At 43.7% G+C, this 27,212-nt stretch overlaps 1 protein-coding gene across 1 annotated transcript in view; it reads right to left on the reverse strand.

The window, feature by feature from the left end:
* Positions 1-27,212, reverse strand: part of LMBRD1 (LMBR1 domain containing 1) — a 2,226,796-nt gene that overhangs the window by 1,380,782 nt on the left and 818,802 nt on the right. The window contains exon 4 of the mRNA XM_044063893.1: positions 660-757. Within this exon, the coding sequence (XP_043919828.1) occupies positions 660-757 (98 nt within the window). The remainder of the gene's footprint in view (positions 1-659; positions 758-27,212) is intronic.

A 27,212-nucleotide genomic window follows, 5' to 3' on the forward strand; every position in this document is an offset into this window, starting at 1 on the left:
TTAAAATGGAATACATAAAAACTTAAACTGGAGAAACCTATCTGACTCTATGAGAAATAATGGGGTTTTCCAGTTTGTTTTCTCCTAATGCTTTTCTTAACCTTTATATTTATACCAGTGTCTTCGTTGTTTCTTTTTAGTTGTCATAGTCTGTGATTTTTTAATATTGACTGTATGTCGTTTTCTTGCTAATAAATCATAATATAATCACGACGATGCTCATTCTGTTGCTCATAATTCAGCAAGTCCATATGTAAATCTCCATCTGACCAGTTACAAATGATGCAGGCAGACTCCATGCAGCTACACCAGCAGGTCAGCTCACAACTGTAAATAACTGTTAAATAAGTATGCACATCATGTACCAATCAGGACTATAGTCTGCCTACAGTGCAGCATACAGATCCCTGCACACATAACTAAAGGTGTCTGTAAAACTACCTACAACATCTTTTCAGTAACATCTACATCTATCTCAGTGCCATGCAGGTGTATTAAAAACTATGACAAATATTAGGTCAGCTGAATTTCAACAGAAGTCAGATGCAGGGTTATAAAATTCTATATTACCCTACTGGTAAAGGATATGTTTACTGCAGAAATATGACTTAAAACATACTAACATGGAGTACATTTTTTTTTTCAAAATTTCAACTTACCGAGCACTGACTGATGGCATCATCACCTTTCTCTTCATAAAAGAAGTAGACAAATGGAATCAACAGGAAGACGCAAAATAGAATTATTGAATAAAGAGCTGTAAAATAAACACAAACTTAGTCTTGTTTTATTTCATAAGCCATACAGCAATTTATGGCATTACAAAGTTTATAGACTTGAGTACTGCATTATCATCAGGTGGTAGGGAAGGGTAGTCTATTCAAAAATTTTATTTATTGAATACCTCAAAATGCATCGGTAAAGTACTTTTTTTCTTAATGCACATTGCTACGTAACTACACCATATATTCAGTATATTGAAAAAACATATTAGCTATTCAGATTCAATAAGATATTTCTTACCAAAAAAGTACTAGGCTAAACAAGTAAGACAAGACAAACCAGTAGCAACCTACTGATAATCCCTGGATGATAAAGTGCTAATCCTATTTAATGAACCAATTACACAAATATTGTACTGGAAAACAAAAACAGAAAACAAAGGGACTAAATTTACCATACGGTGTTTCACAAGTTTACATTACAATTAATTAGTTTTGATGTAAACAACCCTTCAGTGTTCCACTTAAACTGTTATTAAACGTCTGCATGAGTAAGTGGGTCAGTTCTGCAATATATTATTGCCTTATCCAGAAAGTACAGTTGTGCACACTTACCATAAATGTAGATGTTCTGAGTGTATTCACTGTTGCAGTCATCACACTTGAGTTATCTGCCTGCAGGTAGCCCTCAGTCGGGCCGAATACCAGAGACTTAGTATTTCTGTGTCAGTAGCTGTCGCTTCAGGACTGATGTCAGGTCATCAGGGGGGTATACAAACAGGCCACCGACACCATTACATCAGTTTTTCTTGCCCCAAATGTCAGGAGCCCTCCAAATAGGGAGGTAGGAGCCCCCCCAAATAGGAAGGTAAGTTATGGTGGAAAAAACACCGCCAGTAAAAAGTAAATACCAATACCCCTGTAAGGGGGAGTGATAGAGAAGGAGAGAGAGAGAGAGAGAGAGACAAGGGGGATGGAGGGAGGGAAACCAGGACTGCAACAGTGAATACACTTGAACGTCTACATTTATGGTAAGTGTACACAACTGTACTATGTTCTTCGTGTTTCACTGTTGCAGCCATCACACTTGGGCTGATTCCCAAAGCTGAAGAATGGGTGGAGGCAGTCAAGAAGAGTTGGGGGTGGCTAGTATGCCCTGCAGGACTGTTGTTGCAAACCCCACCCTGGATTTGGAAAATATAGCCAGGTGGTAATGCTTGGTGAAGGTGTGAACAGAATTCCAGGTAGCAGCTTCCAGAATGTCCCTGGTAGGGACTCCCCTGAGGAATGCTGTAGAGGTTGAAGTTGCCCTAGTGGAATGTGTTCTGACCCCCAGAGGGGGTGGTTTCCCATGGTGCTTGTAGCAGAAATGGATACAGTGTGCTATTCATTTGGAGATGGTTTGTTTTGATATGGCCTTGCCCTCTACCCTTGGTGCAAAGCTGACTAGTAACTGGTCAGATTTCCTGAAGGGCTTAGTCCTATCAAGGTAGAATCTGAGCTGTCTGTTTACATCTAAAGAGTGCAGGATCCTTTCCCCTTTGTTTTGAGGATTAGGGAAAAAAGTTGGCAAATGGATAGATTGGTTGAGAGCCACACAGGACACCACTTTAGGCATAAAAGTAGGATTAGTCCTGAATAGACCCTGTCAGCATGAAAAATAATTTAGGGTTCCACAGCCATAAGTGCTTGTAGCTCAGACACTCTTCTAGCTGAAGTGATGGCCGGAAGCAAGGCTGTTTTCCAGGAGAGAAATTTTAACTCTGCTAACGTTGCAGGCTCAAATGGGGGTAGCATGAGCTTTTCTAGCACAAAGCTAAGGTCCCAAGCAGGTGTGGGGCTCTCCTTGGTGGCCTTATGTTGTTAGCCCCTCTCTGGAACTGTTTGAGAGGGTGAGAGAAGAGAGGTGTCTCAGTGTTGTAATGGGCAGAGATGGCAAAGGCACTGATCTTAATGGAAGGGAAGGATAGGCCTCTGTGGGTGTAGGTCTGCTAGGTAATCCAGGATGAGAGGTAAGGAGGGCAGTACTGTGTCCACTCCTTTAGAGTGAATCCAGGAACAATACCTTTTCCACTTATCAGCATAGGATTTTTTTGTACTGGGTCTTCTGGCTTCAAGAATGACGTCCAACACCTGCTTGCTTAGGCTGGCTACTGGAAGAAAATTCAAGGATTAAGCCAGGCTGCAAGGTTCAGTGTTTGCAATTGCAGATGCAGGATCCATCCCTCCTGCTGAGTGAGGAGGGTTGGGATCTGGGGTAGGTGCCATGGTGGCACCAGTGACAGACTGCGCAGTAATGAGTACCAGTGCTGGCGTGGCCAGTCTGGGGCAATCAGGATTGCCCTCGGTCTCTCCTATCTTATCTTGAGTAATACTCTTAAAAGAAGAGGAAGAAATGCATAGATCGAGAGGTTTACCCACTGGAAGGATAGGGCATCCACTTTCCAGGCCCTGCTGTGAGGTGTCCTGGTGCAGAATTTGCTGAGCTGGTAATTGTAGGGGGAGGCAAATAAGTCCACCATTGGGGTCCCCCATTTCTGGGTTAGAAGACTGAAGCTGTTGGGGTTGGGGTTTAATTGCCACTCGTGTAGGTCTAGGAGATTTCTGCTTAAGTCGTCTGCCAGAGAGTTTTGTTTGCCTGGCAGGAATGATGAATACGCATGGCCAAGGCTGTGTTCCACAGGGTCATGGCTAGCCTGCAGAGTGGGTAAGAGTGGGTTCCCCCCTGCCCGTTGATGTACCACATCACTGTGGTGTTGTCATTTTTTATTAGCAGGGGTCCTGGTGAGAGTAGGAATCTGAAAGCTGTCAGAGTGTGCTGAACAGCTAGCATCTCTTTTTGGTTGATGTGCAGATGAATTTGGCTTGGGCTTCAGTGGCCCTGAATGCACCTGCCGTCGAGATGAGCCCCCCAGGCATAGTCTGATGTGATTGTGGTTAGGGTCTGGGTAGCGTGGGGTTGTGTAAAGGGAAGTCCCTTGTTGTGGTTGCATGCTGCTGCCCACCAAAGAATCTCTGTCCTTAGACAAGGTATGATGGTTTCCAGGTCCTAAGAATGTTGGCACCAAAGACTTTTTAAGTACCATTAAAGTTTCCTCATATGCAGTCTGGCATTTGGAATTAGTAAAATGTAAGAGGCCATGAACCCTACAGCCTGCAGGATTTTCCTTGCTGATAGCTTGGTTCTGGTGGTCATTTGAGCGAAGCAGGTTGTTAGATAAGCTTGTTTTTCTGAAGTACGGAATGCCATCTGGGATGCTGTGTCCAAGCTTGCTCCCTGGAATACAATCTTTTGACTGGGAACTAGTTTTGATTTCTTTTCGTTGATAGTGTAACCCAGAGAGGTTAGATGGTCCTTTACAAAATGTCAGGTGCTGCAAAAGCTTTTCCTGACTGTCTGCCTGAATCAGGCAATTGTCCAAGTAAGGGTATATTTGAATCTTTCTCTGTCTGCAATAGGCAATGGCTAGAGCCAGGGATTTTGTGAAGACTCGGGGAACAGTGGATAAGCCAAAGGGAAGTGCAGAGAACAGATAATGCATATATCTTGCCCTGAAACATAGATATTTCCTGCATGAGTCCCTGATAGGGATGTGCAGATAGGCTTCCTTTAGGTCTAGGATGGCTAACCAGGCATCTTTGGACAGCATAGGGTGAGGATGCTGAAGGGTGAGCATTGTGACTTTTGTTACCACCAGGAAGGTGCCCTCTTTTCTGGGTACCAGGAAAAGTCTGGAATAAAACCCTTGACCTATCTGTTCTGCAGGAACAGGCTGAATTGCCCTTATAGGCAGCAGGGATTGAACTTGGTTTTGTGTCTCTGCCCACTGGTTTGGTGTAAGGTCTGGGAACCCTTTTGGGGTTGGTAGCGAGTAGAAATAAAATTTGTACCCCTGGGAAACTAAGTTGAGGACCCATCAGTCTTTAGTGATGGAGGTCCAGTTTTTTGCATGGTGGGCAAGATTTCCTCCTAGGGGCACAAGCAATTGGACATATGTGAGGAGAGGAGTAGAGAAGTTATTGTGAATTCTTTCCGTAAGGGGGTGGCTTAGCAGTCCCTGTTTTAGACGTGGAGGTACTCCATTGCTTAGATCTCTGCATACCCTGAGACTGCAGTCTGGGGGGGGTCTGTTTCCCCTGGGTCTAGTTTGAGAAGGCCTTGAGGGGGCTGGAAAGGACCAATGCTTCTAGGGGCAATGCCTACTGAATCTTGGAGGCTGCACTTGTAAAAAAATCTTTGACTGTCTGCAAAGACTTAGCCTTTTCCATCTTTTCTAGAACCTCTTCTGCTTTGGTGCCAAACAGATTGCCCTTGTTCAAAGGAGCATCCAGTAATTTTGATTTGACATGGTCTGGCAAGGTCTGCTCCTTAAGCCAAGCATGCCTTCTAAGTACAGAACCTGTGACTGCTGCTCTGCAAGATGCTTCTAGGGCATCAAACCCATATTGCAGGGTATGTTTGCTGACTTGGCTTGCAGAGTGCATAAGCTCCTGTAATTCTTTATTGTCTGCACAGTCAGGAAAAGTAGATAATATTTTGCTTAATAAGTTCCATAGTATGTTGCTGGTGTTTCAGCATGTGGAACTGACAATTCAATGCTCTAATGGTGGGAGTTGCAGAGGTGTATACTTTCTTACCCAATCTGTCTAAAGCTCTGGAATCCCTGTCTGAAGGGGTGGGATTCTTAGCTGTAGATGCTTTTATTCCTTTAGGCCCCTGGGAGATGACCTCTGGGTCAGCAGTAGGATTTTTGAAAAGAAATTTGTGAGAGTCAGGGACTCTGTAGTACCTCTGCCTGGTTTCCTTGGAGCAGGGAGTAAAGTTTTATTTATTTATTTATATTTGTTGATCAGGAGTGTTCGACTGGATGTAGGTCCATTTTCAGCAGAGGCCCGGGGAGAAAAGCTCCACAGTTAAAATAAACAGACAGTAGTTACATTGGATTACATAGTGATTAACAATTTACATAGCAGTTACTTACAACATATTTACAGATGAAGAACATAGTACATCATTAGACAACTAGAATCTTTATCTGTGAAGTAAATAACAGACATTAACAAATGTTACAATAAGAAGTTCCTGCTGTATAATAAGTACTAGGCTTATGAGCATCTGAGCTTGCTATAATCAAGGTAGTTAGTGGAGTGGAAAGAAAGGTAGTGGTTGGATGGGGTAAAGTATCAGGAGTTAGACTAGATTCCATGAAGACATCATCCACAACAACCAAAACAGGAGGGATAGCTAAGGGTCTGTGCTGTGATAAATCTAAAAATTTACTGTCACTTTTGGACCGAGGATAATCCTGGCATTCCCAATGGAAATGCTCTCTCAAAGTATGTAGGGTTTCACCAAAAGAAAAATCCTCAGGAGGAGAGGCAGAAGGAATGAATTCCTCTGCATCTGAATCCTCATAAGCAGATAATGTCTTCATAATCAGAAACCTCAGAGTCGTCGGACTCTTGGTCAAATAAAGCTGCTGGGGACAAGTCTCTTTTACTTTTAGCAGGGGAAGGATGGCTTCTCCTAATCAGCATAAGGTCTTCCACCATTTTAAGCATCTGTGATTGTGGGCATAGCTCATACTCTGAACCTTAGCAACTTGGTAGTTTTAAGAAGAACTGAAGACACGAAAGAAGTTGTTCGTTTGTGTTGAATATCGGTAGTGAGAAGAACTTCCTGAGAAGCCGGTGCCTGCACAGCAGCTACGGACCATCCAAGGTAGAGACATCAGCAGGTTCCGTAGTCAAAGAAGAGTCTTGTGGCATATACTGAACTCTGAACGGGTCTTGGTAGCAGCCTGCGAATCCATCAAAGCTGGCATCAGGGGCTTTGAAAGCGTCTCACTGAGTACGGGTGAACTGGCGACTAGCTTAATGAAAGCGTCATTGGCAGTTTTGGACCTGTATGGTCTGTCTCTGTCTTTATCCTTACGTTTTTTCGGAAGATCGGTTGTCAGATCAAGAGCAAAAGTATTTAGCTACAATAAGGGCCCGATGATGAATAGTTCGGGCATTGAACAAAGCACAAAACCGACAGCGAGGGACGTCGTGGTCTGGGCCTTAACAGGTAATGCAGTAAGAATGGAAATCTCGGTGTGGTATTTGCTTTCCACAGGTGAGATAATTGTTAACTTTTTCTGACATCGGTTAGATCAAGAAAAAAGGATCCCCAATGGGGTACTTAGCTTTAGAAGACTTCAACATCAATTTTGGAAACAAAAACTCAGCTAGCGGGCGACCGGCACTCATGCAAACTGCTTCTGCTTCGGACTCCTCTGCAAGAAAGACTGATGTAATGGCGTCGGCTGCCTGTTTTTATACCACTTATGACCTGACATCAGTCCAGGAGTGACAGCAACTGACGCAGAAATACTATGCCTCTGGTATTCGGGCTGACTGAGGACTACCCCTGGCAGGATAATCCTAGTGTGATTTCTGCAACAGTGAAACACGAAGAACATGTGTGTGTTGAATGCCAAAGCTGTAGGCTTCTCCCAAGGGTCCAGCCTTCTTGGACCTCTACTCTTCAATATAACTGCCTATCTGTCCAATACACATTTATATAATATGCTGATGACTCCATTACTATCTGTTGAGTTTCCACCACCCTGGATCTACAAAGCCTCAGTAGAAGCATAGCTGCATAACTCAAACGTAATTCTACATCTACAAAAACAAGTGAATGCTACTGTCACCAAAACCATTGTCCCCACCTGAAAAATTCATTCACAGTGTTAACCTAAATAACATTAATATTGAGACTTCCAAGATGGCTACACACTGATCAACAGCTCTCCAATGTGGGAGCAAACTAATAAAAAGTGCCACTAGAACTGTTATTTGGGCAAAATTCAGTTACTGGCTAATAAGCACACTGCTTGGATGCCAACAAAGAAGAAATTTGGAGAACCTGAACCAAAATCAACCCAAAAAGATGAAGAAGAAACACTGTCTGGAAAGGAACCCGAAGCTGTTCAGCAAAAAAGTTCAGACTTCAGTTTTGGTTCAGGACATAGCTTCCAGTAATTTAGAGGAAAAAAAAATGAAATGTAATCAGAGGTAATTAGAATAACTGAAATATTGAAGGGATGAGGGTGGGGTATACATGTGTACTGATTACATTACACGTAGAATTACGATGATAATTTCTCTTGTTTTTACAAGGGTGTATGTCTAGATCAATGTCATTGACAAACTATTCACACATTCTTTTGTTAAGTAAATAGGCATGAAACTGTTCAGTGTGAGACAAGTCTGTAGCTGAAGGGTGTTAGGGAGTTACATAGGGAATTCTGTACATTCTCTTCCAAATGAAACACCTCCTATCGAAACCTACTGGAATCTCTAACATTCAGCCAAATATCATACCTATGGGTGACTTCAACTACATCTACATAAACTGGGAGACTTGTGCAACCCATAATTCACTTGCTCAGAGCTTTTTTTGGACTTGGTGAATGCAAACACACCAGAGCAACTAGATAGCTCCACAACTAGAGGTATAAATATCTTAGACCTAGTACTCACAAACATGGGGGGATGCTGCTGCTCCCTCCTATGCATTAACTCCTCCCTAGTAAGGTCTGACCACAAAATGATCTCCTTTAGTATTAAAACTACAACACAGTGGTGCAGCAGTTGCATTGTCACCTCACAGCAAGAGGTTCTCCAGTTCAATTCTCAGCTGGGATGCCTTCTGTGCGGAGTCTGCATGTCCTCCCTGCATTTGTGTAGGTTTCCTCCGGGTGCTCTGGTTTCCCCCCACATTACAAAGACATCTGGAGCTTTTCTCCCCAGGCCTCCTCCAAACCCGGATAACACAGAGGCCTAATCTGACCTGTATACAAAAGTACTGCACAACCACCACATCCATAGCTGCATAAAAGAGGCAGTACCTATAGGACTCAAACCTACGATTACTGGCAAAAATAAACCACCATGGTGGATCCCTAGATTAAATAAGCTATTCAACAAAAAGAAAAATATCTTCTCCAAAGCCAAGAAGGAACAGACTAAATAGTGCAAAAAGACACTCACCATTCTAAATATATTACAAAAGCAGGTCAAATCTTTCAAAGCAAACTATAAGACAAAGATAGCCTTCCAGGTGAAAGAGAACATTAATGATTTTTTTTAATTATGCTCGTAACCTTGGGAGAAATGCTCAGCAATGTGCCGAGTTAATCATTAATGACACTTACAACCAGCCTGAAACTACAGCAAACCTGCTGGCTGACAAATTTGGTTCAAACTTCTCCCTCCCTATCACATCCTACCACATCCAAAGAAATACCTGCAACCATCCCCAGACTGATTACTAGGGAACAAGTCCTTACTGCTCTTGCTAAGGCCAAAAACACAGCCTCCATGGGTCCCGACAACATTCCAGGATGCTTCCTGAATAACTTAAAACAGAATATATCAGAGACACTAGAAACCCTCTTTAACTACAGCCTCCAAACGGGCTTTGTCCCAGAAGAATGGAGGATTGTAACAGTCGTCCCTCTGCACAAGGGGGGCCTATCAACTTACCCAGAGAACTACAGATCCATAAGCATAACCAGTCTTATCTGCAAGCCCATGGAGAAATGTATCACAGACCTGATCAATAACATAGAAACTCTCCAAACACTGGACCAGACCCAATTTGGCTTTGTCAAAGGGAGGTCTTGTCTGCTCAATCTCATGGACTTCTTCGAAAGTCACCAGGGTCATGAATGAGGGTAAAACTGTACACACTGCTTATCTAGACCTGGCCAAAGCTTTAGACACAATCCAGCACTAAGGGATCATAGATAAACTTAATGAGTTAGGCATAAACCCCTACATTGTCGGATGGATAGCCAACAGGCTCACTGACAGGACATACGTTGTCTGGATATGTTTCTTATCAGAAGTGGATTCACCTGTTACTAGTGGTCTCCTACAGGGCTCAGTGTTGGGATTCCTCCTGTTTGGTATATACTTCTCTAAAGTGAAGGCCAATACTGGGAGCCTTTCGCTCACCAAGATCATCGACGATTGTAAGCCAGGAGCAATGATGTTGACATCCTACAAACAGACCTAAAAATGACAAACTGGTTCGAAAACCATGGTCTGAGGCTAAATGCTAAAAACATTTGTAATCAGCCTCATTTGGTAAATATCCCTGTAAAATATAATATTGATAGCACACCCCTAAAAGTAGACCCAATGGTGAGGAACCTTGGAACACAGAAAACTTTGATAGTTACAGTAATGACAAAAACTTTGTGTGTGGCTCAACTTTTAAGCAAATAATGGCATCAAGATCAAAAGAAGTCACCGTTCCACTGCACTCTGCCCTTATCAGGCCCATAACTGAGTACAATGCTCCCTTCTGTATGCACCTAAGAAGGCACTTAAAAATGGAGCAGCCCTAGAGGTTTTTCATTAAAAAAATACAAAGCCTAAGACACATGTATTATGTAGATTGATTAAATGCCCTATCCTTTTACTCTGTCTCATACTGTTTATTGAAAGGGAACTTATGCCTGACCTACAGGGCAATCTCTGATACAGCCCTGATGAAAGTGTTACAGATTTGCAAGAAAAATTCTACAAGGTTACTCATTCCATGGACCTGAATCTTACTTAGGACTCTAACAGAACTTGATGGAGAGACAGATTCGTATCCCAAGGGCTATCCAGTCTATGGAATAAACTTCTCATCTTCGTAAAACAAAGCCCAACCCTCACTTTCCTCAAAAACAATTTGGATAAATGGATGGGGAACTGTAAATTCATCCCGGGTACTGCCCATGTCCCTTATGGACAAAGGCAATTTGTAAAACCACTACCTTGATACTAACCAACCCCATAGCTGGGAAATTAAGATACAATATTATCATATCCTGGGTACTACTGGCTAGGTTTGTAAAGGCTTGTGTGTGTCATTATCCTAGTAATTACCTATGAACCAATGAACTTTCATTCTTGCATATGCAAGTTGTTAGGTTTCTTTTCCATTGCTCACTTCTATTACGTGGAGATAAGCCACCTGCAAGTGCAAGCAATTACTTTTGATTAATCTGAACATTCTTTGCACAGGAAAATGCAAAATTTAAAGGTCAATGACAGTAGTTCAGTAAAGAATAGAGTCTGAAATTACGGGAAGTTATTTATAGGTTCATAGGTTGGTACTAGGCTATCGGCCCTAGGGCCTATACAAGCCTAGCCATAACAATTCCCTGGCTAATTCTTCCCACAGTATTTACTTCCCTGGACCCCTGTCTAGCAGGGCGACTGACCCCCGGGGTGAATTTCCTATCTCCCATCCAATCATCAAGGTTCCTTTTGAAGAGGGCCACAGAGGCGCTCTGCTTGACATGTATGGGCAGTCTATTCCAAAGTCTGGAGAGTCTCTGGGTCAGAAACCTACCCCTCCAGCATGTTTTGTTCATTGTGATGACAAGGTTTAGATCCCTGGAGCATGTGGCTCTGAGGGATTGGGATTTCTTTAAGTGTAGCATGTCCAACAGCTGTTTGACATGGCCTTGTATGTTAAGCAGAGACCACCTCTGAGTAGACGATATGCGACAGAGTATAGGTGGAGTTTTTTTTTAGACAGTCAGCATAGGGCATCTGCTTTAGGCCTGTGATTCTTTTAGTGAGGTATTTCTGCGGCCTTTCCAGTTGTTGCAAATGTCTTGAGAGGTACATACCAAACGGGGTGTTGTATTCTATTAATGAGTCTAATGAGTACAGTGTGACAATGACCTCCTTTTTTCTCGATGAAAAGCCCTTAGTGATGAAGTTTGCCACATAGAAGGATTTCCTGACTGTTGTGGCAATGTGGTTATCGAAGGTGAGACCACTGTTCACCTGTGTCCCTAAGTCTCTTATCACACTTTCGGTGTTTAGTGTACTGCCACCTATGTGGTAACTCATGGGTACATGTTTTTCCCAAAGGGGATAACTATACATTTCTTGGGACTGATCTTGAGTCCATGACTCTGGCACCAAGCATCTGTTTCTGTAAGGCTCTTTTGTAGAATATCCACATCATTTCGGGATTCAATAATGGCTCCCAGTTTGCAGTCATCTGCGAACTTTGTTAGCCAGAGTCCCTTAGTGTTGGCCTTTACTTCAGAGAAGTAGATGCCAAACAAGAGCGGTCCCAGGACTGAACCCTGAGGTACTCCACTTGTCACTCTTCTGGAGCTGGATTTGGAGTCAGCTACTTTTACAGTGTGGGTTCTGTCAGTAAGCCAGCTGGCAACCTATCGAGTGATGTAGGGATTAATGCCCAACTTAGTAAGTTTATCTATGATTCCAAAGTGGGGGATGGTGTTGAAGACCTTGGCTAGGTCCAGATAGGCTGTGTGGACCACCTTACCCTTGTCCACGGCTCTGGAGACTGAAAATAAGTCAATCATTATTTAGTGATAGTCGTCTCCACAGCAGGCTTAATACTTTAATGTATTAAATCAAAATGTGCACTACTTAGATTTATTTAAATGGTACTCAGTGCACTTCTTAGGGCTAGAAGTTCATGCTTTCTGAAAGCACACAAGCTGTTTATACATCGGAGTGGAGAATAGTGGTAAGAAAAGAAGAGACAGGGAACACAGGCTGTAACATGCACATGGGTAACCTTAATTTTAAATTATGTTATGTCTGTGGGGGCAGCTGTTGATTTGGGGCAAATATTCCTGTCTGGAAGGTTAAACTTCATTTATTAAAATGTACATAGTTTGGTGCATTTGTTACAAGTTAATAGGGGATGGGGGTGTTTTAAAATTTGTTTTTTTTTTTTGAGAGTTGCCATTAAAGCAAAATATCTTAACAACTGTGACACAGGTTAATATGGTGATAAGAAGAAACAACTGTATAAAAAAGCATCCTGCCAAGCATTAGCGAAATATGCATTCAAAAATATAATAAGTGGAAACAATAGCTTTTTAATCATAACAGCTACTCTATCCATAGCATCTTGGAATGTAAATGGCCTTACAGGTATAGAAAAAAAGGAAAGCATACAGAATTATATTAAGAAATGCAGAGTGCAAATAGCACATGCTGCAGGAGACCCGTGAATTTGACAAAGAAAGGACTTCAGGATGCAAATGAAAAAGGTAGTAATAGGCTACAGAGGCTACAACAGTGATAGAATAGGGGAAAAAGGAAAATAGTGGTAAATTTGTGACAGTAAGGGGCTATACTGGCAATGGTGCAGGAGTATTACAGTGGAATGTGTTTATATTCCACTGAAAACTGCTAATATGGAGCTTAAGAAAATTTTGGCAGAAATAATCAGCCTTCAGCAGGGAGTATTATTTATAGGTGGGGATGAGTACTTGATTTGCAATAGTGATGATGTATCAAGGAGACCTAGAAGGGAGAATATCAAAAAACAGAAAAGATTTATGAAGCAATTTATGAAAAATTTGGTGTGCAGGAGCTCCAGCAGACAATATGTCTGCCATGCGATCCAGGAATAGCCTGTAGGGGTGTGCACGAGCACTTCTGCACTAATCCTGCATGGACTCCACCCCTGTATGGAAATTACCCCATTTGCAGGAGAAATCCATGCAAATTAGGTGAATTTGTGAGCCAGGAAGCTCGAAACCGGCGGTGCAGAACTAGTATAATCTGCAGAAATGTACTCTGCCAGTAACGAAGTACATTTCTGCAAATTCCAAAATGGAGCCGTGACAGCTCCAAATAAAGGCTGCATATCATTCAGGAAGCATGCCAATGGCCAAGTATAAGGACATTGGCATTGCAAACAGTTGAAAAAAATAATCTAACTTTTATTTAGCCAATCTCGGCTGTTTTAAGTGTAGGGCAGTGACGCACAAACGGGATCGGCGGGGAAAATAAGAAATTAAATCTAAAATAAGCATTCTAACTAAAATCACTATTCTGCCATTATACTCAATGGCAGGCAGAAGACAACATGGCCAGTGAGTAGTGGTTGCTAAGGGGGGAGGCTCAGTGTGAGACATGTAACTATTCATTAGCAGGCAATCCTATGCAAATGAGGGGAATGATAGTGAATCCCAGATTTCCCCAGCATGCTAGTCAGCTTCCAGCAGTGTAAGAGCAGGAATAGCTTGGTGCAAGCCTAGGAATTAGCTGACATCATGGGGGGGGGTGTCAGGCATACTGTAAGCGGAGGGGAGCCCTGTGGCTCAGGTTTTCTCCTAGTTTAGCACAGCTAGGCAAGGAGGTTAGAGAGTCTGCCTAGCACTCTTTACAGTGCCTAAGCGGGTGTGCGCGTCGCTCACCAGGTTTCAAAGAAATAAAAAAAAGTAAACCAGCAAATAGCAGCTCTGTGCACATTTGAGCAATGTGTTTGCGTGGTGTGCCCCTGGGCTCAAACAGGAAGGGAATGGGGAAGGGAAAACAGTAGTAGGAAGTTAATCAAGGAGATCTACCATAGCTGGCAGGTGAAATGTATCAGAATCAGCCAATTACACATGCAGCAGCCCAGAACACTACTATAAACTATGCAAACACCTACCCTCTGGTTTTTCCCATACTCTACACCACCGGTGTATACAAGTAGGGAACTTTTAACAAACAAAACTACAAAATGACAGGGGCTGCAGCAAGCATCATGGCATCATGCAACATGTGCAAGAGGCTGAGGGTGGTGAGGATGTGAATGCTGCCGACCAACTCATACCGAGGAGACGGAGAAGAGTGTACAGACCCAGGGTAACCTACCAGGGGCTACATGAGCTGGAGATAGTGGAGTGCTATAGGGTGGACAGGGAGCACCTATAGCAAATTGTTGAGCTGTGCCGGCCACGCCTGACACACTGAACTGACAGAGGGGAACACATCCCAGCGGATACCAAGGTATGTGTAGGCCTAGGAATACTAGCCACAGGTACCTCCCAAAGCTCAACTGGGGATATCATGGGGATCTCACAGGCATCAGCATCCAGAGTATTCCACCAGTTCCTGGATGCCATGTCAGCACTTGTCAGTGAGCACGTACATTTCCTCAACACCCGTGAGGTGTTGGCCAGCAATATGCTTCTCTTCCACCAAATAGCAGGATACCCTGAGGTGGTGGGTGCTATAGACTGCATGCACATATGCATCAAAGCACCACCCGGTGATCAGGGTAGGGTCTACATCAACCGCAAGGGCCTCCCCTCCATTAACTGCCAGGTCGTCTGCGATGCCCAGGGCATTATAATGAAAGTGTGTGCTGGCTGCCCTGGAAGCTATCACGATTCTCACATCTGGCATCTGACACAGCTGTACCAGAGATTTGCCAATGGGGACATCCCCTACAGTCACCTAGTGGGGGATGCTGGTTACACACTGGAGCCATGGCTGATGACACCCATCTGAAATGCACACACACCCGAACAAGAACACCATAATGAATCACACTCACAGACCAGACTTACAATAGAACATGTGTTTGGGATGCTCAAGTCACGGTTCTGGTGCCTGGACACATCTGGTGGAGCCTTGTAGTACTCACCAGCTACATGTACTCAAATTATTATAGTATGTGCCATGCTACACAATATGATCCTGCAGAAACAGCTGCAGCAGGAACAGCACGGGGCAGGGCCACACAGCCCCCCACCAATGTCATGGCCTGCACAGGCACAGTATACTCGGAGGAGGAACAACCTGAGCCTGCCCCAGTAGGCAGATGGAGGCGTGCCCAGTATGTCCTGGCCTTGGCAAAGAGGCAACGCATAGCACATACACTGACACAGTAGGGATCCAGGGAATGACACCTCTCTCTGACTCGCACATATGGTAAAAGGGATGCCAAACATGACACTACCTGTGCTCAACCATGTATAGGGAGTGTACTATGTGCATCCAACATAGGCAGGCCTCTAGCACCATCCTCAATACTGGCACATCCATAAGGTAAGCCAATCAACCTACCAATTGCCGAATGGAGTAGAATGTGTCCTTACCTGTATCTATGGTATGGATGTGAGCATGCAAGGGAATCGGGTGGCTTAATGGTATGCCAGCAAATAGGAGACACCCACAGAGGCACCATGACATTTGTAACAGATACTGGAGTCACCACAGTAGCCAATACTACACTGGGTGACAAAACCCAATGTAGGAAATGTGCTGGGCAACATGTGTGTCCATATGACTCACACGTGCCAGTTAGGGAGGTTCACATACCCAACAACAGTCTCAGCCAGCAGGACAGGTGTAGACAAACACAAACAGAGCCTCTGCTATGGCCTCTGAATGATGCCTATGGGTAACCTCCCCCTGGCCTACACAGACAGACTACAGCAGGTCAGGCAGTGGGATGTTAGTTCTGAAGGATAGGAAGTCAGACACTAATATGTAGGGCAAACCAAAGCTAAGACCTGTAGTACACTGATATGCCTCTAGCCACCATGGTAGGTTAGAATACAGAATGAAATGGAGTACCTGACATACCAGTACAGTCATAGCAAATGTGTACAAGTGCCAGGTGTGCCCCCCCATCCTATGTAGACATGTAGAAACAGTAAGGTGTGCCCCCCAATCATGTGTAGAAACTGTCAGGTGTGTCCCACCCCAATCCTGTGTAGAAATGTAAAAACAGTCAGGAGTGTCCCCCCCCCCCAGTCCCATGTAGAAATGTAGTAACAGTCAGGTGTGCCCCCCCAATCCCATACAGACATGTAGAAACAGTCAGCTGTGCCCCCCCACCCAATCCTACAGCTTTTTCTAACTCTCTGAAAGCAATAAATTGGAATAGTCTAAAAACACTTCCTCTAAATAATGCAGTCACCCATTTCAACACTACCTTCTTAAACCTCCTAGACAATCACGCTCCCCTAAGAACAAAAAGAATAAAAACCAAAACTGCCCCCTGGCTTACCAAAGACACACTTACTACAATGTGACACAGAGACAAACTCTGGACACACTACCAGAAAAATAAGACCCCCCTCCTCTACAATGAATACAAAACACTTTGAAATAAAGTAAAAAAGCTGATCACCACTGATCGACAAAATTACTTCTCCTTACTCCAAAACAACAATAAAACTAACCCTCAGAAATTCTGGGAAGGCATCGCCACTCTCCTAAATCCCAGTAAACCAGACACCCCCACCCCAAACCCAAATGCTCTTGACATAAACCTGGCTACTCAATTTAACTCTTTCTTCATTGATTGTATTTCCAAATTAACCTCATCTTTCTCTAACATCTACACTCCCTCCAAATTACCCCCACTCTCATCCACTAGTTCACCCCCTCTCCCATCTTCTCATTCTGCACCCTCCACCTCCTATCCCACTCTCCCCCCCCTCCTCATCACTCCCACCTCCAAATACCCCCTCTTCCCACTCCTCACTTTTCTCTTTAAAACCCATACCCATCTTTACCATAAAAAAACTCTTTCTAAAACTGAAACCGGGTTCAAACGCTCCTGATAATATTCCTTCGCAATTCCTCAGCATAGCTGCCGAAGCAATTGCCTATCCCATTAGTATTTTAATAAACCGTTCTATCCAAGAAGGAACAGTCCCCCAAATTTGGAAAAAGGCTTTTATCATACCTTACATAAAGGAGGCAATAATAACAATGTCACTAATTTTCGTCCCATAGCTATCCTGGCTCCCATCTCTAAACTCCATGAAAAGTGTATCCAACTACAACTCCTACCATACCTCATTGATAAGGACCTATTAACTCCCACACAACATGGTTTCAGACCAGGCCACAGTACTATGACAGCCCTCCTCTCCTTCCTGGAAACTGTAAACAAAGCCCGAAACTCTGGTCATATTGTTTCTACCCTTCTACTGGATCTCTCTAAGGCCTTTGATACTATCTCCCACAGTTTTCTTATAGCTAAACTCTCTAAGCTTAACCTATCCCTCTCTTCTCTGAACTGGTTCTCCAGCTACTATCAAACAGATATCAAGCAATAAAATGGAAAAAAGCCACCTCCTCATTCCTTAATACACCAACTGGTGTTCCACAAGGTTCCATATTAGGTCCCCTCCTCTTTAACATATTCATTAATGACTTCTGTAACTCTATCCCATTCTCTAACATCATCCAATATGCAGACGACTCAACCATTATTTGCTCTGCCACTTCTGTCCCTTTACTTCTAAAGCTAACTCAAGATGCTTTTTCAACCACTGAACAATGGATGAAAAATAATCACTTAGCACTCAATGTTTCTAAAACCAAATTAATGGTATTTACTCCCTCTAAAGTCATTCCTTTCAGCAAAAACACATTTTGTATCACTAGTCATAACAACACAACTCTGGAACTGGTATCAGAGACCAAGCTACTTGGCATGCTAATTGACAATCAGCTTAAATTTAATTCCCACATACAACTAAATATAAAAAAAAAACATCAAAAACTAGGTATGCTCTATCGACAAAACCATTATCTTACACCCACCACTAACCTCACCCTCTCTACATCCTTTCTCATACCCTCCCTTCTCTATGGAGCTCCACTCCTAACTAATCTACAATCCTCTCTGAAAACTCAACTCTCATGTTGTTACAACAAAATCGCCAAGTTCGCTACTAGCCATAAGTCCTCCACTCACCATTGTTCCTCTCTCCATAAACTAAACTGGCTAGAACTACCTAATCACCTTATCTATACCCAACTCACTTTAGCACACAAGCTCATTCTCAACCCCTCACTCTGTCCCTCCCTCTCCTCTGTCTTTAAAATGCATCTACCTGACAGAGTACTACGGTCCAATAACCAAAATCTTCTAGAAATATACAAACCAGCTTGCCCCCCAGGCAAACACCTTCTATCCTTTAGTCTAGCACGACTCTGGAACTCCCTACCACCACACATTCGTGCTACCCCTACTTACTCTATCTTCAAAAAATCTCTTCACTCATACCTAGTATCCCAGTGGGAATGCTCCAGCTGCCACCCTACATAACTCACACTGCAAATTTTCTTCCCCCCCTTTTTCATTAACATTGCTCCTTCTAACTTCTCCTCAAACTCAAACTGTTTGTTAATTACTTGCAAACTGGATATTATTCTAGTCTACACCTCTTACTTCAAACTTCCTATATATTAATGTTCCTGTATATATCTTGCAATCATTCCTTAAAATTCTGCACTACCTGTTCAGTTATCTAAAACCTATACTGCTTGCAATGTTTGTTCTTGTCTAATCTAATTGTATATTTTCAATCAATGTCATATTGTTATATTAATTGGTCTGCGCTATATTATAACAGATGTAAACTTATTATCTACATCATTTTGTAACCTTGATTGTTTATGGAACTTTTCTCCCCAGGACTCCATTGAAAACGGGTTCACTTTGGCCCAATGGACTATCCTGGTAAACCAACTGCAAATAAAATAAATAAAGTGTGTGCTGGCTGCCCTGGAAGCTATCACGATTCTCACATCTGGCATCTGACACAGCTGTACCAGAGATTTGCCAATGGGGACATCCCCTACAGTCACCTAGTGGGAGATGCTGGTTACACACTGGAGCCGTGGCTGATGACCCCCATCAGAAATGCACACACACCCAAACAAGAACACCATAATGAGGCACACTCACAGACCAGACTTATAATAGAACATGCGTTTGGGATGCTCAAGTCACGGTTCCAGTGCCTGGACACATCCGGTGGAGCCTTGTAGTACTCACCAGCTACATGTACTCAAATTGTTATGGTATGTGCCATGCTACACAATATGATCCTGCAGAAACAGCTGCAGCAGGAACAGCACGGGGCAGGGCCACACAGCCCCCCCCACCAATGTCAAGACCTGCACAGGCACAGTGTGCGCGGAGGAGGAACAACCTGAGCCTGCCCTAGTAGGCAGACGGAGGCGTGCCCAGTATGCCCTGGCAAAGAGGCAACGCATAGCACATACACTGACACAGTAGCGATCCAGGGAATGACACCTCTTTTTCTGACTCGCACATATAGTAAAAGGGATGCCAAACATGACACTACCTGTGCTCAACCATGTATAGGGAGTGTACTATGTGCATCCAACATAGGCAGACCTCCAGCACCATCCTCAATACTGGCACACCCATAAGGTAAGTCAATCAACCTACCAATTGCCGAATGGAGTAGAATGTGTCCTTACCTGTATCTATGGCATGGATGTGAGCATGCAAGGGAATCAGGTGGCTTAATGGTATGCCAGCAAATAGGAGACACCTAGAGAGGCACCATGACATTTGTAACAAATACTGGAGTCACCACACTAGCCAATACTACACAGGGTGACAAAACCCAATGTAGGAAATCTGCTGGGCAACATGTGTGTCCATATGACTCGCACATGCCAGTCAGGGAGGTTCACATACCCAACAACAATCTCAGCCAGCAGGACAGGTGTAGACAAACACAAAGAGCCTCTGCTATGGCCTCTGAATGATGCCTATGGGTAACCTCCCCCCGGCCTACACAGACAGACTACAGCAGGTCAGGCAGTGGGATGTTAGTTCTGAAGGGTAGGAAGTCAAACACTAATATGTAGGGCAACCAAAGCTAAGACCTGTAGTACACTGATATGCCTCTAGCCACCATGATAGGTTAGAATACAGAATGAAATGGAGTACCTGACATACCAGTACAGTCATAGCAAATGTGTACAAGTGCCAGGTGTGCCTCCCCATCCTATGTAGACATGTAGAAACAGTAAAGTGCCCCCCCCCCCAATCATGTGTAGAAATGTAGAAACCGTCAGGTGTGTCCCACCCCAATCCTGTGTAGAAATGTAAAAACAGTCAGGTGTGCCCCCCCCCAGTCCCATGTAGAAATTTAGTAACAGTCAGGTGTGCCCCCCCCCAATCCCATGAAGACACGTAGAAACAGTCAGATGGGCCCCTACCCCCAATCCAGTATGTAGTAACAGTCAGGATTGCCCCCCGAATCCTGTGTAGATATGTATAAACAGTCAGGTGTGCCCCCCGCCCAATCCTGTATAGAAATGTAAAAACAGTCAGGTGTGTCCCTCCACAACCCTATGCAGAAATGTAGTAACAGTCAGGTGTGCACCCCCCCCACTCCCATGTAGACATGTAGAAAAAGTCAGGTGTGCCCCTTCCCCCAATCCAGTGCAGAAATGCAGTAACATGTATGATTAGGTATAATACGAGTGGAGCACAGATGTCCAGAGGTAGCCAAGGTAGCAGGATAGGTTGTAGCATTTCCACAATATGCAGGTCTGTGTGTGTTAGGATGGTGTGTGTTTCATAATGTGTGAGAGTGGTCAGTATGTATGCATGTGGGGTAAGACCTAGTGGCCACTGCCCACTACTGCTGATGACAAGGACAAGCCCTCACAACTGCAGTGCCAAAGACAATCCCCACCAGAGTAACACATGCTAGCAGTAAGCCACTGTAAATGTATGGTGGCAATATGTGTCACCATCTCAAAGACTGACATGTCATGGCTGTTGGGATAGATATACAAGCAGTACACAGGGGAAAGTACCCCAGACATACAGTATATATTGTGTCACTGTGAAATGGAAACACCCTTGGAATTGTACATACAGGTATGCATCACAGTAACTGGACCTGTAGTAGGGAATACCAGTGATGTCTGCCCGAACACTTGCAGATCACAAAGGAGGTAGGACTGATGTTTTGGGAAACAGCTGATGTACCTGCACATGCCAGCATAATTGGAATGCCCCATGCATATGTGTGTGTCAGATGCAAGTAGTGCCCATAGCACACATGCACCCAGCTCACGCAAACACCACCCACAGGCACCTCTCTGGTCATTCCCTGCTGTGGGGAATGGGTACAGTAAGACTCCACCTGTATATGGCAATAGTGGAAGAATGCAGCATGGAGTGCAGGTGTCCCATGCAGGTGTGTTCCTAGCTGTAGGTAGCACCCTGCCAGCATCCACACCACCTGATCAAGGCAGAAGATATTGACATGAACACCTATCACACCTACCCTGTCACTCCAGGGGAATATACCGTATGGTGGTCTGGGACTGTAGGACTGTCAGAATGAAACACCCTGCCACATCTGGACTGCAGGAACACCTAATGTCCCACAGGCTTCTGCCAAAGGCCTGTCACACACATGCACTGCCAATGCATGTTATGTCATGGACACCCAAATAACAACATAACACACTTCACATAAGCCATATGCAAGGCCATGTGGACAAACCACAGTAACATGTCCACCATGTCCCACTGCATGAACTGTAGACCAAAACTAACACACACCTGTGATGCGGTGATACCCTTAGGGAAGATATCAGAGAATGTATGCATAATGTATGGAAGAGGTTAGAATAACAGGGGGGCGGTGGGAGCATGGAATGTGCAGGGTCCGACAACAAGCTGTGTGCACACACTATCCCTGGCTGCAAACACATAAATGGGTGGCTACACACCTGCCTGTACACCACAATAGGGTTAATGTCCTCACCCATGGCCCCTGTCTCTGGTTAACCGGTGTGAATTTGTACAGCTGTGAGGCAAGATAAGCCCATACTGTCATGTTGATGGGTGTACAAGTATGGGATCCTCTGCCAGCACTGTACCAAGGTGTTGAACCAGATACACAGACCCTGCACCAAGTGTCTGCAGCTCCCCCTCCAGAATGGCACAACTTACCATGAATATGTAGGTGTCTGCCCACAATACTGGACACAGCTGCAGTCACACTTGTCCCCCAAGACATCTCTGTGAGCAAGAATGTCCACCTGACAGTACATGAGGACAGAAAACATCACAGTGTATAACAGTACACGTCTGAATATCTCTGCTAACAGCAGTACCATGCAGCTGAAGCAGCACAGACACAATCACCTACAGTACACACTATCCCCTGCACAGTTTGTCCTCATATTGCCAAATGATTGATGGATACCCTGCAGAAACAGTATGCCACCTGTAGGTGTACAATACAAGGTCTGCACTGCAGTACAAACTACCTGGTATCAAGCCACACATTCAATACAGAAGGGCATATTGGGCATGCAGACACACAAAGTCCATGTCTGCAAACAACAGTGGGCCATACATATCTGGCATTTTCAGCTGTTAGTGCATACACTCCTCAGTATGCACCAGTCAGACCTTGCACACACAGTGGATAGGAATACAGACACATATCTAAGGACAACACACTATAATAAGCCAAAAGTAGACATACACAGATGTGTGGACGAGAGTGACTGTGACAAGGAGCCATCCATTATGAGGCCTGTCCCACCCAGCACACAGCTAAATGTCTACAACCACATGAGGTGTAACTGTCACTCACTGTAGACATTAGCCGCCGGTATCAGTCAGCATTACAGACTATGTGGTGCAAGTACTAGCTGTGCAACATGACTGTACAATGAAGTAGTCATCTAGCAGCTGTATACACATACCTGTGTAATATAACCCTGTGTGTGCCCACATGTGGTGTGTCAAGCTCTAGAAGAATGGGTTATGGCCCATGCATACACACTGCCCTACACATAGCCCTACTATGACAAGCCTGCTGAGGTCCATCCACTTTGAAATACACCTTTGTGAAAGTTGTAGCCCAGTAATCTCCGTGGCACGTCATATAACTGCATACTGCTGTGTGTAGTGTGATATGCTAGTTAGGTAGGAGATCTAATCCCAGACATGGCAACTGTGTGTGTGTGTGTGTGTGTGTGTGTGTGTGTGTGTGTGTGTGTGTGTGTGTGTGTGTGTGTGTGTGTGTGTGTGTATATACAGATCAATGCTTTTTAGGCTAGTCACACTCACTACAATTCAAATGCCCTACCTTGGCAAGGCTGCTGATGTCATACACTATGAAATACACCTTTCAGAAACCTGTAGCCCAGCAATCTCTGTGGCATGTCCTGCTGTGTGTGTGTGTGTGTGTGTGTGTGTGTGTGTGTGTGTGTGTGTGTGTGTGTGTGTGTGTGTTTCTGTCTGTGTAGGGAGCAATGCATTTTATGCTAGTTACACTCATTAAATTCAAATGCCCTACTTTGGCAATCCTGCTGATGTCATTCACTGTGAAATACACCTTTGGGGAAAGAGTACTCCAGTAATCCCTGTGGTGCTTCCTATAACAGCTTCATGCTGTAGTGTGATACAGAACTCTGGTAAGGGTAATATTCCCACAGATGGCAGTTATGGATGTTTTTGTGTGTGTCTATGTCTGTGTAGGGAGCAATGCATTATAGACTAGACACACTCACTACAATTCAAATGCCCTACTGTAGCAATCATGTCATTCACTGTGAAATACACCTTTGGGGAGGGAATACTCCAGTAATCTCCATGGCATGTCCTATAAATGCGTAGTGATGTAGTATACTAAACTAGTTAGGTAGGAGTTCTAATCTGAGACATGACAGGTGTCTGTGTGTGTGTCATTTATATCCTGTGTGGAGGTGGATGCTAGTGTGTAACAACTGGAGTCAATGTGGAGTGGGTTTTGAATTTTTTTTATATGTTGGCCCTAGTTTACATCACAATGTCCACCATACAGGGATAACAGATGTGAAATAGCAGAGAAGCTGGGTTGCAAGTCCATACCCCTACATGTGACATCAAGGCCAGGTGAAAAAAGCTAGCAACGCTTGTATTACCCAGAGAACACTCTCAACCCATATCTCAAACACACACACATTTGCCTGGGCAACAGCTGCTATGTTGATAGTACCCTGCACATTGCCCACTGATAGTAACCATGGTGTGATTGCAGTGGGCTACAGAGGGCATGGCACCCTGCCTATCAGTCCAATAGCCACTTACATGCTAACAGTGCACCTTTCCTATGTTCCCCACTTACATGCCGACAGTGCACCTTTCCTACGTTCCCCACTGGACACCTGCAACACCAGTGGTGCCATCAAATGTGAACCACAAAGGACATACCATGCCAGAAAAACATGCCCTATATGGACAGATGCCACTGACACCAGGAAATACCGGTATCATGCTATCAATGTAGGTGCAGGGTCAATCTGCTGTCCGTTAACAGTTCCTGCCGCATGAGGCCAGGACTGGTACATCTGATGATAACAATCTGTGTACACAACATGGGCCAGACACTCCATGTACAATTACACATGCTACTGTACATGCATGTGGGAGCTGAGCACATCCCAGACACTGTACATGTCATGGACTAAGGAACACATACATGGTAAACAATGCACAGCATTGGGCACTCCCAATAGTTACCCAGGTGACTGGCTGGTGAATACAACACCCACCTGTGTGGGCAAATCCAGACACTACAACCCCGAGCCACACTGCAGACCACTGTCATGTGGCCTGATGCCAAGGTATACCCATCACCTAGCCTTGTATAGCCCTCTGGCACAGTCGACCACTACACACCCATGAAGCAATGCAACCATGCATGTCAGTACTGGCACTGTGGGTGTGTGTGTGTGTGTGTGTGTGTTGTACGATGCCTATGCCCACATTCACACTTCATTACAACACCCACTGGCATAGTGAAGCATGCTTTCTGATGTCAGGCACATCCCCTTTGCCCATATAACCTCTGTATGATCCCTGTGGTGCATGTGATACCTGCACAGTACTGTGTTGTGGCAATCTCATTAGTGATGACTTGTATTCCTGGCCCTGCTAAGTGTGTCAATGTGTGAGCATCCCTGTGAGTGTGTGGCTGTGTTGACACTGACACCTGTTCAGGGGGACAGCCACATGTACTACACCTACCGTACAGCTACCATATCACTGTTGCAGATGTCACTCACCATCACATATAAGTTTGGAGGGGTCCTCAACATGTAACCTATGTGGCACATCTAATAACTGCATAGAAATGTGATAGCACTACATAGTTATCAGGGACTTGATACCTTGTACTGGTAGGAGTGTGACACAAACATGCTTATGTTTTACTCTCCCATCCCTCCCAGACTTATCTTTGCCTCTGTCTGCCTCTCTCACTCCCTCTCTGGTGGATGTGGAGACTTACACCTGCTTTGCTTAGGCAGTAGCATGTGTATTTTAAGTGATGCTCATGATCAGCTGATGGCCTCTGCATGAATTGCAGCCCTGCTCTAGCTGATTGCATGTGGAACATCTGTGGTAACATTAAACGAAAACGAAGCTCCGTTCAAACCAACAAAAAGGTCTTTAATAATGCATAAAATCCACCAAGTTAAGCGCTTTCGTCTGCCCTAAGCAGACTTCATCAGAATAATGAATCAACAGTGCCTTACATTTTTATACAATTCTATTACTTCAACACACCTATATAGTTCTCATATATATATATATAACCACGGTAAAAGCTCTCAAGCCAAGGAAACCAAATACTGCTTTAACATTCTTTATTCAAGACAAGACGTTTTCGCCCCTGCTATGCAGTAAGCTTCATCAGAAACATACATAAAAAGTGCAACACACTTTTAAATAGTGCAAGCATGATGTCATTTCCTTCCAAGACAGTGTATTCAATAAAACAAAAAAGGGGAAGTCTCCTTCTAAAAGCAAGTAAAACCATCTTTGACAAAATAAAATTATTCCAAAAACATTCCATTACAAATGGCAATAAATGTTAAGTTGAAATAACATACGTATTTAACATATTAAATACCAAAAAATATATATGTAAAAAATGTGCAACTGATCCTGGTATAAAACATGTGTATACACATTATATTTTCTATTTTATATTTAAATATTAATAAATCAGAAATACTACATTAAGAAAAACTATCTCTGATAGCTTTTATATCTAAGTACAGAGGAAATATTACAAGACTCATTTAGGCCAGGGTAAGAGTAGGCATCAACCCCAATTTGCCACTCTAATTCCCTGGTCTCTAGAAATAGTGACAGAGGACCACCCCTAGGGCCTAGTTTAACGTGCTCAATGCCCATAAATTCAAAACTATGCCCTATATTATTGACAATGTGTTTGGATAAAGCGTTGTCAATTTTTTTGTTCTTTATTGCATAGAGGTGTTGATAAATCCGGTCACTAAGTTTACGGTCAGTTTTCCCTATGTAAAAACAGGGGCAACAAACACAAAAAGCAGCATAAACAATTGATTTTGTATTACAATTAATTTTAGAGTATATGTTATATTTCTTATTCCTAATTGTAAACGAACTACCAGTTCTCAGGTGTTTACATCTATTACAAGAACCACAAGGGCTGTTACCCACTTGTCTAGAAGTTGACGTAGAATAAGTAGACCTTTGCAGCAATTCCTTTAGGTTTTTCCCTCTTCTGTAAACAACAGAGGGGGATGGACCTAGTTTCTGAAGTAGTGCAGAACTGTTATGTATGAAATACCAATTCTTTTTAATGATTGCCCAAATAGTGCCAACCTCTTTACAAAAAGTGACCACAAGACTAGTACAAAAGTCAGTTGGTGGTTGAACAAAAGAGGCACTGGCATTAATGGGGCCAGAACTTTCTAAGGTACCTACAACCATCGTATCACACGTAGTTGTCAACTCAAGGATATTAGAAACTAACAAGGGTTTGTAAAAACCAACTAGTCTTTTCGTGGTCACCTCTTCAATAAGCT

The sequence above is a fragment of the Protopterus annectens genome, chromosome 2.part2, assembly GCF_019279795.1.
Source record: "Protopterus annectens isolate FY-2018-M chromosome 2.part2, PAN1.0, whole genome shotgun sequence".
Taxonomy (NCBI): Eukaryota; Metazoa; Chordata; order Ceratodontiformes; family Protopteridae; genus Protopterus; species Protopterus annectens.